Source organism: Rutilus rutilus (assembly GCF_951802725.1).
Source record: "Rutilus rutilus genome assembly, chromosome: 21".
NCBI lineage: Eukaryota > Metazoa > Chordata > Actinopteri > Cypriniformes > Leuciscidae > Rutilus > Rutilus rutilus.
This window is the reverse complement of record NC_140226.1, coordinates 27,251,569-27,269,053: the sequence shown is the minus strand read 5'-3', so window position 1 is coordinate 27,269,053 and position 17,485 is coordinate 27,251,569. Positions and strand designations below refer to the sequence as shown.

At 37.7% G+C, this 17,485-nt stretch overlaps 1 protein-coding gene across 1 annotated transcript; it reads left to right on the top strand.

The window, feature by feature from the left end:
• Window positions 1–157: 157 nt before the first annotated feature.
• On the top strand, window positions 158–16,483 carry dpysl5a (dihydropyrimidinase like 5a). Its single transcript, XM_084394147.1, has 13 exons — window positions 158–312; window positions 2,592–2,860; window positions 8,091–8,249; window positions 8,385–8,564; window positions 8,778–8,846; window positions 9,036–9,080; window positions 9,817–9,892; window positions 10,024–10,180; window positions 10,263–10,404; window positions 12,073–12,215; window positions 12,350–12,557; window positions 12,638–12,806; window positions 14,887–16,483. The coding sequence occupies exons 2-13, from the start codon at window positions 2,600–2,602 to the stop codon at window positions 14,970–14,972; spliced, it is 1,695 nt and encodes a 564-aa protein (XP_084250273.1). The 5' UTR covers window positions 158–312; window positions 2,592–2,599; the 3' UTR covers window positions 14,973–16,483.
• Window positions 16,484–17,485: the final 1,002 nt, after the last annotated feature.

The following is a 17,485-nucleotide window of genomic DNA, read 5'->3' as shown; positions in this document are numbered from 1 at the left end:
TTGCCACATTGGCATAATGATCCAGTTCCATCCCCTGTGAATCTGTATAAATGGTACGTACCACTCGCGACAGGACACGCCTATATTGCAACGCCATTGGTCGCTGCTGAGGCCATCGCCGTGTATCTCGCCTGTGATTGGCCAACGCCCGGCTCTCACTGTCTGGATGCTGCTGCAAGCGTACGGTTTACCTTACCGGGCTGGACCAACCGAAGCATCTGCCTATGTGTCTGCCTGCCCGTCTAACAGGCTTTATTGTTCCCCGGCGCTGAAAGTGAAGGAAAATCTCTTTTTAAGGACATAACAAAGGAAGTAAGTGCACTAAGCTATTTTCCATTTATTTGTAAGCTATTTTAAGAAATCCCTCACTGACTAGCAACACAGTGATATATTGCTCGACTCGGAATCGTGTAATTTTGTGGTAGGCTATGGAAAGAATTCCCCAGTCTTGTGTCTCGTGTTATGTCTTGTATCATTCCTAATGTGAGTTGTTAATGGTTTAATTATCGACTGAACGATGTATACAAATCTAGTCGATCAACGTGAATGTCGTGTGTCCAAAAACAGCGCGAGCCCACCAGCAATAAACACTATTAAGCGCGAGCTCACACCCGATATATGATATTTCCGTTATGAAGCCGTTTTAATATCCTTCATGTTGCCATTCCATGGTACCTTGAGTTGAGACATATTGAATATGTTGTGTGGAGTAAGGGCTTGGTCGCCCCTTTGTGTGACACCCTCGACAAGGTCCAAATGGGATGAGTCTACATCATCACCATCATCATCAGCTTCTAAATGAAGCCTCGTGCATCCTATCTACTTATCAGAAGACATCATCGATGCACTGCATTGCACGAATATGCATGTGTACATGTTCATAAAATACATCTTGTCCTCATGTTTACACTTCACGTGACTTTGCATGCAAACAAAGTATTTGCCCACTGGATCAAACAGACATTTTCACTGTATTTTTTCCTTTTATGTGGTGTTTTTCATTCTGTTTGTTTGTTGTTTTATTTGTATTCCATTCCGTTAATTTTTTTACATGTATTCCATTCCATTGCATTCATTTCTTAATTTTCCCAATACCACAATGAAAAATATAAAAAATATTTCAATAATGGCACTGATTATTTATACTCTATTGGTTCAGATCACACTAAATGTCCAGCCCGATCCATTTTATTGAATGAAAGTTACTTCCACAAGACAGATCAGAAGTTTTCATCTACTTCATATTACCCAGAAGAGTGCCATCTGGATCTCATGGAATATGGCACGGTTCAAAAGTGGGTCATTCCTGAGGAAGGCCTCCATGAGTCATGGCGAAAGAACAAATGCTCCAATCATTTTTCTTCGGGCTGTGCTGTGAGGACAGGACAGATGTAGCTTGTGCACCGCACTGTTTCTTTTTATAGTAGGATGTCTGAGGAGGACACACCCTTATTCTCCAGCGCCATAGTAGCCCCTCCTCGCACACACACACACATACACACGCCATTCACCATCAGGGGCTCAGAACAGAGGGTGGAGGGGAACCCTGGGCAGCGCCATGCTGTGAATATGCCGCACCCACCTGCCCCCGACTCACTTTGCAGCATAGACTCGCATGCATGCTTTCACTTGGGATTAGATCATAAGAAAGTGCCGTGCTGCAGGGAATGTGCTTCAACAGCTGCTAGCCTACATACATTTCCTGCTAGCAATCCCACATCCCTGGGCATGCAACGCTGGAAAATCTGGGTCACAATTGCTCTGATCATTTCTGAGAATTTAATATGATTTACTACACACTTATATAGCGTTTTGGATATTGAGGTTTTGTTGATTCAACATTTCTGGAATGTTGCTGCAGCGCTGAAATTGCTTTAATATGTCATGAATAATTAATATGTTCACATGTAATTAACATGTTAAGAGCTGGAGTCGATAATGTGACTACTCATGCCAAGCTGACGATAATCGCACATGTTGGTGTCAGTTTACTCGCTTAAGTGAGATTCTAGAATGGCGTAATGGTTTGTAACCTCTTTAACCTAATGTTGTGGAACATTTGGGCTATGCAATGCATGATTGATCCTGTTTGGACGTCAATTAAGGATACAGTTGGTTTCCATAGCTCAATCGTGGAAAAATAGATTAGTGCAATGTCTTCGTTGAGTCATGTGATGTTATTCCAAAAGTATAGGGCCTATATTAAACAGGGTTCCCACTTCCCACGGTCATATGAAAGTGTGTATATCCGAAAGTTTGGGGTCGGTATGATTTTTTTGATGTTTTTGAAAGAAGTCTCTTATGCTCATTGAGGATACATTTATTTGATCAAAAATATAGTAAAAACAGTAATACTATTACAATTCAAAATAATTGTTTTAATGCGTTTTGAAATGTAATTTATTTGTGTGATTCCAGTCATCAGTATCATGTGATCCTTCAGAAATCATTCTAATATGCTGATTTGGTGCTCAAGAAACGTGATCAATGTTGAAAACGGTTGTGCTGCTTAATGGTCAAAAGGTGTGGAGACTCTATATAAAGTAGAGTTATATAATACACATCAACACTCTGTTCTTTGATTCTCTTAGGTTGAACCATGTCTTCCAGCTCAGCAACGGTGCGCATCCTCATAAAGGGAGGTAAAGTGGTGAACGATGACTTCACACAAGAAGCAGATGTGTACATCGAGAATGGGATTATCCAGCAGGTGGGCAAGGAGCTGATGATCCCCGGTGGAGCCAAGATTATAGATGCCACAGGAAAGCTGGTGCTTCCGGGGGGCATTGACACCAGTGTTCACCTGAACGAGAGCTTCATGAACGCCTGTACAGTGGATGACTTCTACAGCGGCACCAAGGTATTACCAACTGACTACTAAAGTCAGGATGAACTCAAATTTGACATAGGTTCATAATACATGTTATTGGTCTTATTGGGAATTGTTTATCAGTGCATGTCATACCAAAGAAAAAAATACAATAATTCTTGCTCCGCCTCTAAACAACATCATCAAGATCTCAGTCTTTTCAATTCCCAGTGGATAAAATCAAGTCCTACCCTACTTTTGTTTCTCTTAAATATCCTGTTTCACTTAGAAATATGTCACATTATAGAAGTAAAATACTGATTTATGTTGCTTATGCTGTGGTTAAGAATATTGTGATTCCCCACTAAAATAAAATAGTATCTCAGTATTATTTCATTATTTTAAATAAGCATTTCATTTTTTGTTTTATACAGTTTTAAAGTAATTTATCTAATCAGACACCAGCTCCCTATTTCTGTGCTGTATTTGTGGCCTAGCAGTTAGTACATGCTCTAAGTGCCATGGTGCTCATGTGGGTAACGTAGGTTTGAATCGGGCTTGCACCAAAATCATTTTATCATCACTAAAAACGGTCAAAATTTGCTTTGTATTGTTTGCTAGATATTGTGGGAATTTGTGGCCATAAATTAAGAATTTGTAATCGATAATTTATGGCCACATTTTATTAATTTGTTACCTAATTTTAATTCAGTTGCATCATGGCTACGATTTACAGAAAGTAAGGGAGAAAATTAATAAGTTGTTGGAACGAATTATTAATTCATGGCCACTTTACGTTGTTTTTCCCCCCTGCATGTCATGTGCGGGGCACCGTACATTGGGTTTTATTTTTTTTCATACATTAGTTCAATCTAATATAAAGAAACGCAGGTTATTGAAATGGCTAGTGTTGTCACTTCTAAGATGAAATAACATGTGGTTCCAATTGGGACATATAGAGAAAAAGTAGAAGCAAAAGATAGATTTTTAGACTTTGGACCCCCCACACGTTGAGTGGCCCCCATCATCTGCCAGGGGCCTTTTATCTCACAACAACTCAATAAGTTCTTCTCAAAAGTGACTTGTATGGAAGAACTGCTAATAGTACTACTAATAGAGTCTTTTTTTTTTTTTTTTTATGTGTAAAATGTTTTAAATATTGTTTTGATTTTCCTTTCATTGTATGATGTATTTTAGCAGTATGAGTTTTTTCTTATTTTAGACAAGTGATTTCATACAATGTGTAACATCCATTTAAGGTCACATTCATTTGTTCACGTTTTATAAATACTTCAAAAGCAGAGATGTGCTCGCTTCAGCTGCCCTGCCTAAATAAATCCCATGGGTCACTTAGCAGACACTGAGATGCAAGAGTGAGCATTGAACACTCACAGTCTGCCTCCATCAACCGCAAGGCACGATTCACCATCACAAATACATACACGCTCTTATTCAGTGAGTGCTGCAGGCTGTGAGATGACAAATAAAGAGTTGTTATCGGCACTGTTATTGTTAGCCTTGGCAACACAAGTGGCATTCTCTTCCCCCTCCCCCCCGCTTACCGCCATAAGACTCGCCAGGCGCAGAGACAAATGGAGATCAGATTCTGTTTCCATAGAGACTGGAGCACTGCTGCAAAGACTGCTGCAAAAGCCTTTCACTCGTGCCATTGTGCTAGAAAACAATGGTGCACAAATACACGCCCCTTCAGTGGATCTGGCTGCCCGGCATGTGTCAGCTTAGAGATGCTTGTAAAGAGGACCATTTTTGTGGTTGAATTACTATTTATCATTGTTTTCTTGTACTGAGAAACAGCTTTCTACTAATTGTGGAGTTCCCTGTAAAATATTAGGGTCAGACATATAAAGTGGGATATTAATTGGTGGCATTTGCTAAGGCATTATGAGCAATTAATATTATTATTTTAGAACCCACACTGTCTTTGTTACAGACATAACAAGGTCTTTTAACAATAATTGTATTAACCAATGATTATATAAATTATTATAATTAAGCATAATGCATAATTGCATTATGAGCAATTTATGTTATTATCTTGGAACCCACACTGTAATTCCCTACCAACAATCAGATCATCCCGGCAGAACACGATAGTAATGCCCTTAATGCCCTAGAAACCACCCAAACACCCGAGCAGCAATCAGATCTTCCTAGCAACCACCATAACAGCCTAACAAACAGCCTTGCAATTCCCTAGCAACCACCAGATCACCTCTAGAAAAGACCTAGAAACAACCAGTACATCCTAACAACTAAAAGAATAGCCTAGCAATTGCCCATCTATCACCACATCACCCTAGCAATACCTTAACAACAGCCTAGCAATTCAACTGCAACAATCAGAGCAACCCAGAACACACTAGTAATGTCTATAATGTCCTAGAAACAACCAGAGCACACTAGCACCAATCACAACATCCTAGCAACTACTAGAATAGCCTAGCAGTTGCCCATCTATCACCACATCTCCCTAGCAATGACACAGAAACAATCATAACATCCTAGCAACTCTCTAGCAACCACCCAAAACAATCTAGCGATGCCTTAATAACCAGAACATAATTTAAATGCCTAGCAACCACCCAGAACACCTTAAACCACCCTATCAATTCCTAAGCCACTACCCTAACAACAATCAGAGCATCATAGCAACCTCCAGAACACCTTACAGTTTAGCAACAAATAAATTATCCTAGGAGTGACCTAACAATCACCAAAACATGCTAGCAACACCCTCACAACCACCCAAAACACCCTATCAATGCTTTAGTAATTACCAGAAATTCTTTAAATGCCTAACAAACCCACAGAACACCCAAACAGTACCGCTTTGCCTTAGCAACCAGCAGAACACCTTAAATCAGTATAAGAATTCACTAGCAATAATCAGAGCATCATAGCAACCACCAGAACATTAAACAGATTAGCAGTTCCATAGCAACTACTGGATCACCCTAGCAATGACCTAAAAACAATCAGAACATTCTAGAAACCATCAAAACGATGACCTATCAATCACCAAAACATCCTAGCAACACTCTAGCAACCACCCACAACACCCTACCAATGCTTTAGTAATGACCAGAACATTCTATAAATGCCTAGCAATCTCCAGTAGCAACCAGCAGAACACCTTAAATCAGCCAAATTAGCAATTAACAGATTAGCAATTCCTTAGCAACAACTGGATCACCATAGAAATGACCTAGAAACAATCAGAACATCCTAGCAACGACCAAAACACCCCAGCAATGACCTAGCAACACTCTAGCAACCACCCAGAAAACCCTAGCAATGCCATCTATCTATAAATTACAGAAACGTCTGTCTCTCTGTGTGTGTGTCTGTATGTCTGTGTGTGTGTCTGTTATTCGCATATCTCTCGAACCGTTAGTCCGATGGATTTCAAACTCGACAGGTGTCTTGCTACGGGCACGAGTAAGTGCAGTGCCAAGTTTGACGTTGTTTGGATGAGAAATGCTAAAGATATCGGTAAATATATCGGTAAAAGAAGCACTTAGAAGGTTGTGGTTTAAAAATAAACATTCTGACACAAACACTCTGGCCCCATCCACACTACTGCGTTTTCGTTTAGAAACGGAGAATTAAAACGAATACGATCTCCGTCCACACCAGCGTTTTAGCTGCGTATTAGAATTGATCTCCGTCCACATTAAAACGACTGAAAACGCAGATCACGTGACCATTCACCAACACTGAGCATGCGCGAGCCGGTGTAAACACAACTTCATTGATAAAATTATCCCACCATGCGCTGGTTATTCCCGGGTTAACCCAAAACCGACGCTCCATGTACACGGTCGATACCGGGAATTGTCAAACGTAAACTATTTTATCGGGAATTGTCAGTTGCACACGGGAATTGTCACAGATCGCTCGAATAATAGCTTGCCTCCGGCGCATGTAGGCAGTTAGCATTGTAAAATGCAGAATTTACTTGCACAACAGCTGCTAGAAAAGATATAGCCTACGCCATGACTGATGACACCCAATCATAGATCCGAGCGTGAGCCTCTACTACGTCATCGTTTCTAAAGTCCTCCGTTTTGACCCGTCCAGACTAAAACGCCCTCCGGAGATTCAAAACGAAAAACGGGTCGGCAGCGTTTCTAAACTTCTCCGTTTTGGGTCTCCGTTTTTGCCGTTTTAGTGTGGACGGGAGGTGCAAACGTAGCAAAAGGTCTCCGTTTTTAAACGAAAACGCAGTAGTGTGGACGGGGCCTCAGTCAGCTACACTGTTTACTTCTGAATATTATAGTTTGGTTCCAAAACGTGATAAATCCATTTTGATTAATTTGAGTAAAAATGTGTTTTCTTTACCAAGAAAGTGGCAAGATGAAAACCACTATTTTCTGTTTCAAACTTTCACATAGCATCTTTAGGTTATAATAACATAAAAAATGAAAATCCAGATTTAGATTTTCAAAGATTTATTATAAAAACGGATAATTTTTTCCCAAAAATGTAATAAATTCATGACACTTTTTTTTTCAAAATGCAGTTAATCCTTTGAATCAATATAAAAGTAATTTTTTATCATGAAATCAGCCATCGCTAAGAAATATCTCCTGAACTTTTTTGACGGCGATCAGCTCACAAAAACTGATTTTGCACGGGCACTTTGCACTGCTCCCTGAATCAACGCGCTTATTCAGATTTGTGGATGTAAACTGAATCTGTAAGTCAGCTATGCTGTTTACTTCTGAATATTATATTTCATTCTGGTGCGCTTAACATTATCGCTACTGTGTAATAGTAGCCTATGCTATTCACCAACTAAACATATCCTTTTCAATGCGTTCACATTCTCTTTCACGGCCATCATTTGTAGTAGCCTATTCACTTTGTGAGTTCACTTTGTGCTTTCTACCATGCACAAATAAAAATGTCACTGAACTTTTGCTGTGTAATTGTAACAATGAGCACTCAAACACACCAAACCAACAATTACTAAAAACACACTTAAAAACTGATTTTGCACGGGCATTTTGCACTAGTAATAATAAACAGAACATCCTAAAAAATGCCTAACAACCACCCAGAACAGACAAGAGACCATTCAGAATACCTTTGAATACAGTTCTCAAATACAAGTGTAATTTAACCTTGATTAATGTTTTATGTAACATTTCATTTCATGCAAAGCTTTTGTGAACATGTATTATGTTATGTTGTCTTCGGGCCATTAAACCAAGTGATTGGTATTGATGCTGCCAGTCTGTTGTTTGTTTATTTCCAGGCTGCTCTGGCTGGAGGCACCACTATGGTGATTGGTCACGTGCTGCCAGAGAAGAATGAATCATTGGTTGATGCTTATGAACAGTGTCGTTCGCACGCTGATGCCAAGGCCTGCTGTGACTACGCTCTTCATGTTGGAGTGACCTGGTGGGGACCAAAGGTCTGTGTTTGCTGAGTTTTAAACTTTGTATAACGACAGGAGCAGGAAAAAATGTGCTAAGATTTCAATTGAATTTACAGTCCTAATATAACTTTTGTCTTCATTTCTGAGACTGATGTCCCTTTTGCATCACAGGTTAGGGCTCAAATGGAGACGCTGGTGCGGGAAAAGGGGGTGAACTCATTTCAGATGTTCATGGCGTATAAGGACGTGTACATGCTGAGGGACAGCGAGCTGTTCCAGGCCCTGCAGAACTGTAAAGACATCGGTGCTGTGGCCCGTGTCCATGCGGAGAATGGAGAGCTGGTTGCTGAGGTATGTATCATAGAAATAAGTTCTGCTCCATAACCCAGTGAGTTGTACATAGGCAGCAACATCACATGATGCCAGAAATATCACTCATAATAATCATTGCACAATGCTGTTACAGTGACTTAAAACGCTGTCTAGGTAAGATCATGTCCTTCTCCCTGCATAGTCGTGATATATCTTGTTAACTCATGTTTTTATTGTATTTATTCACATAAGGGTGCCAGAGAAGCGTTGGATCTAGGCATTAGTGGACCGGAGGGCATTGAGATAAGCAGACCTGAGGAGGTAAAATAAACATTCAAATCCTTTAACCGTGAAATGGTTTTCCTTTAAGAAATTAGTCACGCTGCCTCTTTATCTCCAGCTCCTTGTCTTTCCCGTCTCCATATTGCATTTCCATGGATTATTAATACTTTCAAGCGTCTGTTTATCATTAGGTTTCACTGGTGACACTTGTGTTTTCTCCATGTACAGCTGGAAGCAGAGGCCGTCCACCGAGCCATCACCATCGCTAACAGAGTGAGTGTTGATGTATTCAAAATGATGTTGAAATTATTAACATTAAGCATTTTTAATTAATTTCAAATGTAAACTTGAAAAAAAGAAATTGACAGCTCTTACTAAAACATATCACCATAATGCAATGATATGTACCACCATTCAAAAGTTTGGGATTAGACAGTAAAGTAATCTATAATGTTCTATTTTCTGCTGTTCTTTTGAACTTTCTATTCATCAAAGAATCCTGAAAAAATGGTTAAAAAAATTAAGCAGCACGACTACTTGCAAACTAGCAAACTACTTGATCACCAAACCATTTGATTTCTGAAGGATCATGTGACACTGAAGACTGCAGTAATGATGCTGAAAATTCAGCTTTGCCATTATAGGAATAAATTACATTTTAAAATATATTCAAGTAAAAACAACAGTCATTTTATAATAGTTTCACAATATTACAGTCTTTTCTGTATTTTTGATCAAATAAAATCAGCTCTGATGTGCATATTATCCTTTCAATAACATTAATCAATCTTACCGACCCCAAACTTTTGAACAATAGTGCACTTGTTATTTCACAGCTAAAGCATACATGTACGTACATACAGTAAATTGTACATGCAGTGTTAAACAGGATGGCAGCGCGATTGACCCAGCATTACTCTGCGACAAAACATACAGTTGAGTTACAGGTGAATTGTTTTAAGATCTCTAAATGTGTTCATAATCAATGTTTCTGTTTTTTGTCTCATAGGCCCATTGTCCCATATATCTTGTGAATGTGTCCAGCATGTCAGCAGGGGATGTTTTAGCATCGGCTAAAATGCAGGGTAAGAGCCAGGCAATGATGCTTAGTGCATCTTACTCACAAACCTTTATTTGAACTTCTATACAACACCTGAATCTTCATAAGTGAATGACATGTGGTGACTCTGAAAACTGATATGTGAATGGCCGGCAGGGAAAGTGGTGCACGGAGAGACCACCACTGCTCACGCTGTCTTAAATGGGATGCAGTACTACCACCAGGACTGGGCCCATGCTGCTGCTTTCGTCACTGTGCCACCGCTCAGACTTGACCCCAACACACCCAATTACTTGCTCAGCCTTCTGGGAAAGTAAGCGGATTCACTAATTGAGTAGCTTCATTTAGTCATATACCCATGCAGTCACATAAAAAGTCTTTTCGCTGTGATGTAGTGACACTCTGAACGTCTTGACATCGGACCACCGACCCTTCACCACTAAACAGAAGGCGATGGGCAAAGACGACTTCACTAAAATCCCTCACGGCGTTCCCGGGGTGCAGGACCGCATGAGCGTTATGTGGGAGCGGGGAGTGGTAGGTTTCATTTCAAGACGGAAGCTACGCTGCTGACTAGCGTAGTTACAATACCAACGTTTCTGTGGCCAGTGCTTGTGAAATTTGATTATTTTAATTCTAGTTTTGATGCTGCAACTAAAATAGAATTTACATTAATGACCTCCATTTGTTTGCATACATATAAACAAATTAACATCAACCAATGCCTGGTTGCATAATCGGACTAGTATAAAACTAGTATTACAAGTTAGTCATCCACGCAGGTGTATTTATCCAGACAGGTCTCGATCACGCGATAATTATTAAACAGTGCTGTGGCATCCAGGGAGAAGCGCTTGAATTCGGCACAGAATTCTCTGTTACAAAACCCACTTCTCTGTGATTTAAACTAGTATAAATCCAGATGAAACAGCGCTGACATTCTTAACAATGCTAATGTGGAAAACAGGAGAAACATTGTGCCACAACGATCCAGCAAGAAGGCTTTGCAATCCATAAATCACCAACATTTACCATGGATTTACTATAGTAACACTAACTGTAACCATGGTATTGTGGCGAAATGTGGTATATTCGTATTGGATGTTATTATAATAATATAGTCATGTATAATATATTACAATGTATTACAGGAATAATGGAATATTACAGTAATATGTGTTTAGGCTACTGATTTACATAACAAATGCTCTAGTTTTATAACTAAACTTTATAACTTTTTATAGTTAAATTGATGAGCCATGCATGGTTTTACTTGTGGTTACCATGATCTACTAATGCATGATATATGGAAGAACAATGGTGAATTTTAATGATCGAAGTAAAGTAAAAAATCAAGGGCTGTCAGAACATTATATTTTTTATAAGTTATTCATATCAAAGAGTAATTAATAATTGAGTGATTAAATGTTTAATACATTTTGATTAAAAATTAATTTATGAAAAATTTATAATTAAGTGAACTATTACTTATCTTACGAAGTGACTGTTCGTTAAAGTTGACCGGGAACGATCATAAACCCCTTCCTTAATGGTTTTGGGCAATATTAGTCCAAAATGTATGCATGAATGAATACTTCAGAAATAGTACACCATGATGTGCCATTTCTATAATACTTGAACTAATGGGATAGTACGGATCGTATGCACATTAAGAGACAACCTAGGATTCTTAAAATCGGGTCTTAAATGAGGCAGATAAAGTGGGTGAAAGTTATGTAACAATTAATATTCATGATATTCATTAATATTCACACTTAGTATGCTGGAAGTGTAGCTCATGAATATTAGTTACTGCACATTATGTGACTTTCTGTGATGGCAAAGCTGAATTTTCAGCATCATTACTGCAGTCTTCAGTTTCACATGATCCTGCATTTATTTAAAATATGAATCTTTTGTAATATAAATTTAATTTAATCAATTTAATGCATCCTTGCTGAATAAAAGTATGTATTTCTTTTAAAAAAAAATCCTTTTGGACGTAAAAAACTTTTGAACAATAGTGTATACAAATAATATATCAATTAAATAACAATAATATATATATATTGATATAAAAATAAAATAATTACAATTATGTTGCTGTACTAACCACAAAAAAGACATCAAAATCATGGAGAAGACAGAAAATGACGGATGCATCAAAGTTTAAAATAAACTCATTCTGTCTTTCTTTCTTAATAGGTTGGAGGCAAGATGGATGAGAACCGTTTTGTTGCTGTCACAAGCTCCAATGCTGCAAAGATCTACAACCTTTACCCTAGGAAGGGCAGGATCATCCCTGGAGCTGATGCGGATGTGGTAGTCTGGGACCCTGAATCAACAAGGTATGCAGAATTATGGATTGAATTCAAATCAGCTGAGAATCCAGTAACATTTAATTCACCATTCTATATCATATCGCATTCATTGTAAAATGAAAGTCCACTTAATTTTTTTACATGGTTTTGTCTGTCTGTAGGACCATCTCTGTGACCACTCAGTGTCAGGGCGGTGATGTAAATCTGTACGAGAACCTACGCTGTCACGGCGTCCCCCTGGTGACCATCAGCCGTGGTCGCGTGGTCTATGAAAACGGCATCTTCACTTGTGCTGAGGGCTCAGGAAAGTTCTACCCTCTCCGAACCTTTCCTGACTACCTGTACAAGAAAATGGTGCAGCGGGAGAAGGTACTCAAAACACAATCATGTTTTTATGACAGTGTATCGCAGTGCCTCGACTGAGTTTGTTTGTGACCCTCTACCCTCAGTGTCAAGCACTCAAGGGGGTGGAGCGCACCCCGTACACTGGAGATGTAGCGGCAGTGCAAAATTCCGGGAAGAAGGAACTGGGCCCTGCAGATGGGGACATGAATCCACGACCCTGCACGCGCCACGGGGGAATGAGAGACCTACATGAGTCCAGCTTTAGTTTTTCTGGTACAGTAGTCTGCATAAACCATACTGAAGACTGTAGATGTAAATCTCTCAAAGAAATGTCATACTTGACACCAAAATTAGTAAACTGCATACAGAAAAAGAAGCCTATTTTTAATTTGTATGACATTTTTGGCTGAAAATGGTAACGTTTTTTTTGTTTTGTTTTTTGCTTTTTGGCACTTGTGATCACATCGATATGTGATCACACACACAAAAATCATGGACATGATTCGAAAAGCTTAAATGGTCCTGAAAAAAATAGTCACACTTGTACTCCTCACGGTCAAAAATGACAGCATTGGAAACAGACGGGAAACAAATTTCATCAAGTGGAAACGTTTGGTACTGCGCTCAAACAATCTTACTGAAAGCTCATTTTTGGAGAGATCAACCTCAAATTTGGAACAGAACTTGTTTAGATGAATGGCTTTCTCGCAGTTTTAGAGTAAAACATGTTTTATATATACATTACTGTGCAAAAAAATCTTAGGCACATTAGTATTTTCACCAAAAGGAAAAAGGTTTTAAGCCAGTTATTTATATCTTTTGCTGTAGTGTGTCAGTAGAAAATATCTTTTTACATTTCCAAACATTCCTTTTGTCATTAAATGTAATAATCCGGTGAGATTTTTGTTATCACAAGGAGTCTGACAACAGCCGGTGTGATCTGATCTCACCATCAACACATGAAGAAAACAGAAAAAATTAAGACAGACTAAATCCAGAAGAACTGTGGCAACGTCTCCTAGACACCTATCAGAAAAGCTACAGTACTGTGAAATGTTTTAGGTATTTGTGTAAAAATGCTGTAAAGTGAGGATGCTTTCAAAAATAATGTCATAAATTGATTTTATGTATCAGTTAACTTCTATTAACTAAATCAAATAAATGTTTTTTTGTCCAAGTACACTTGCAGTTTTTCAGGCAGCTTTGCAGGAAGGTTTCTTGAAGTGTCTTATGGCGCTTTTCCACTGCATGGTACGGTACGGCTCGGTTCAGTACGGCTCACTTATGGCGCATTTCCACTGCATGGTACGGTACGGCTCACTTCGGCTCGCTTTAAATGGTACCACCTCTGTTGAGGTACCAAGCGTACCGTACCGATACTAAAATGTGACGTGAAAACACTGCAGATCACTGATTGGTCAGACAGAATCATCAGTTGGTCAGCGTCATTGTATTTACGACACGAGACACTAAATCCGCTAGATTTAAATAGCCAGTAGACAACAGCCAACGCTGTAGCGCCTGTTTTAAAAGTACTTGCTTAAAAAAAAAAAAAAAGAGTATAAACTTAAATGAATCGTGGTCAGTGGACGAGGTGCAGACATTCCTCTTGTTGGTTGCCGAGGAGTGGATGTGGAAACACGGAATGAGAAATTCGCATTTAATATGATGATGTCATGGCAGTAGAGACGGCAACTATAACGATCAGTCACTTTGAAGCGGTACTAACTGCAGAGGAAAAGCAACCGAGCTAAAGCGAACCGAACCGTGCCGTACCGAGTCAAGTCGTACCACGCAGTGGAATAGCGAAGCGAGCCGAACCGTTCCGCGCCGAGTCGAACCGTACCGAGCCGAACCGAGCCGTACCATGCAGTGGAAAAGCGCCATTAGAGACGTTGCCACAGTTCTTCTGGATTTAGTCTGTCTCAGTTTTTTCGGTTTCTTCATATAAAAATGGATATTATTATTTTGGTGGATTTTTCATAGCAATAAACTTCTACAGCTTTTTTTAAGTTCACTCTTTTTTTTCTTCTTTTTTTTTTTGGGAAATTTCATTTTCAGGTCTATGCTCAAAAAGTGTTTAACACGTAATAAATGGATTATAACTACTTAATATAATTTAGTGTCATGAAATCCCCTAAAGATACAAAATATTCAATAAAAACTAAAATATTGTATGTTTACTTAATTGAAGAAGAAAAAAAAATCTGTCATTTTTAACTGCAACATAAGCACCAGAGGGTTAAGGCCAGTACAGTTTTAGTAAAAATATTTTTAATTGACAATTTCTTTGACTTTTCACCAAATGTCTTAATACTTTAATATGAAAAATGTCATTCTATATTTTTTATAGGTGCCCAAATTGATGATAATGTTCCAAAGAGAGCTTCTGCGCGGATTCTGGCTCCACCTGGTGGTCGTTCTAGTGGAATCTGGTAACGTTTTGGATCAACACTTACAGAAGTCTGAAACTAAACACCTACGTTTTTGACAACCTCATATCTGATGAACATTATTTAATTTTAATCACTTGCACCTAAACTCCAGTGTTTTTATAAATATGCGTGTACGAGGGAAAAAAACTAAAACGATATATTTGTGTGGAAATTGGGAAAACAAGGTAGATGTTGGAAATGCTTGTTGAGAGAGTTGGTTATACAAAGTGTCACAGGGTGTTTTGTTCTTAATATTCAGTCAAATGAATTAGTGAAGTTTGTGTTCAAATACAACACTGTTGTAGTGCTAAATAAATGACAGACCCTTTTACTAACAGTATTTGTTACCGCATATACAGTACGTTTTACATATGTTGACGTTTGAACCATTTTAAAGATAGAAACTGGAATTTGTTTAAGAATGGGAACATTATTAGTTTGTGTAGTTGGTCATGGCTTGAAAATATGAACCATTGTAAAGTTATTTAATATTTTACCTATTTTAATGTGTTGCCGGATGACTATACATTTACCTCAGTGTTTATCTCTTGAGTTACACTTGTGTACATTAGCATTCTGCCTCTCTACACTTACAGTACAACTCTTACAGTGACACTTTCTGACAGCAGGTACAGTTACAGAACATTTTTGCTTTGTTTTGAGGTGTTAATATTTGTTCTTACTTTTTTAAAATGCTGATCATTCAAAGGCAATACAAGATATTTGATTGTTTCTGTCATGACACAGGCCACTTGTATTGCTTAAGCATTTAAAAAAGTAATTTATATGAAACATTTTTTAATTTTCTTAATGTCGTTTATAAGCACACGTACCTGACCTCCTAAAATGTGAATTAAGAATAACATTGTTTACTTACATGTCAAATTTAGTTGTGTAACCAATCTATAATTTTATTGATTTTTCATTTTTAACTGACCTGATTTTTTTTCTTTCTCAGTCAATTAAGTCTACATTCCCTTTTACTGTTATGAGTTATTCCTCATAACAAATGGCATAATTTTGCAGTATATCTTTATGTTTATTCTAGAATTAACTGTTAGCTGAACGTAATGACAGTGTAATTCATCGGTTGTTCACTGAACGTTAACACTGTGTATTAGTGACTATTGATCTGCATGGTCCACAGCTAGTCAGAAAAATTCAGCTTCACTTCTGATCAATAAGTTCCACAACCACTAACCAACCCTAGTTAAAAGACAGCAGACAGCTTACTGATGCATGTGTTCTTTTTGTACATGTATGTCTAACTAAGCACTTCCGTAGAGACCGTTTGAAACACAGTAACTTTAGCTGTACAACTCAGTGTTCTAGTGACACAAGCAGTAGAATGGCAAGAACATTTCTGTTGGTGCTAAATATTCATGTATTTTTTATTCTGGATTTTCAGTATGCTTTTCAATTTTTTTAATATGAGCTGTGTATGCACTACAGTTTACTACGTATTAATGTAATATGTATCTCATGAAAATGTGCAAATAAACCCCATTCAACCTCATGTCCACATGTATTATTGAATAGAATTAAACCTTGAATATGCATCTGCAATACCGGTCAAAAGTTTGGAAAAATTACTATTTTTAATGTTTTTGAAAGGAGTCTCTTATGCTCGTCAAGGCTGCATTTATTTGCTCAAAAATGAAACAGTAATTATAATGTTAAATAATGGTTTTCTATTTGAATAGACTTTAAAATAGAATTTATTTCTGTGATATCAAAGCTGAATTTTCAGCATCATTACTCTAGTCTTCAGTGTCACATGATCCTTCAGAAATCATTCTAATATGCTGATTTGATACTCGGTTATTATCAGTGTTAGAAACAGTTGTGCTGCTTAATATTTGTTTTAAACCTATGATACTTTTTTTTTTTCAGGATTCATTGATGAATAAAAAGTTAACAGCTAAATAGAAATCTTTTCTAACAGTATAAGTCTTTACTATCACTTTTTATCAATTTAACACATCCTTGCTGATTAAAGAAAAAAAAATGAAAGAAAGAAACACTGACCCCAAACGTTTGAACTGTAGTGTATATTGTTATATCTAGTTCTAGTTTCTACTTTATTCATAAAAGGATCATAGATTATTTAAAAAAATATATTAAGCAGCACAACTGTTTCCAACATTGATAATAAATCAGCATATTAGAATGATTTCTGAAGGATCATGTGACACTGCAGACTGGAGTAATGATGCTGAAAATTCAGCTTTGCATCAAAGTAATAAATTACTTTTTAAAGTATATTAAAATAGAAAATCATTGTTTTAAATTGTAATATTTACCAATATTACGTTTTTTTCTATTTTTGATCAAGTAGATGCAGGCTTGAAGAGCATAAGAGACTTCTTTCAAAAACACTAAAAATAATAATGTTTCCAAACTTTTAACTGGTACTGTAACTGTCCATACGTATAATGTTTAATAAACACACTTTATACTTACATTATTAAATAACTTTAATTCATAAGTAATTAACAAACAGTATATAAGGCGGAT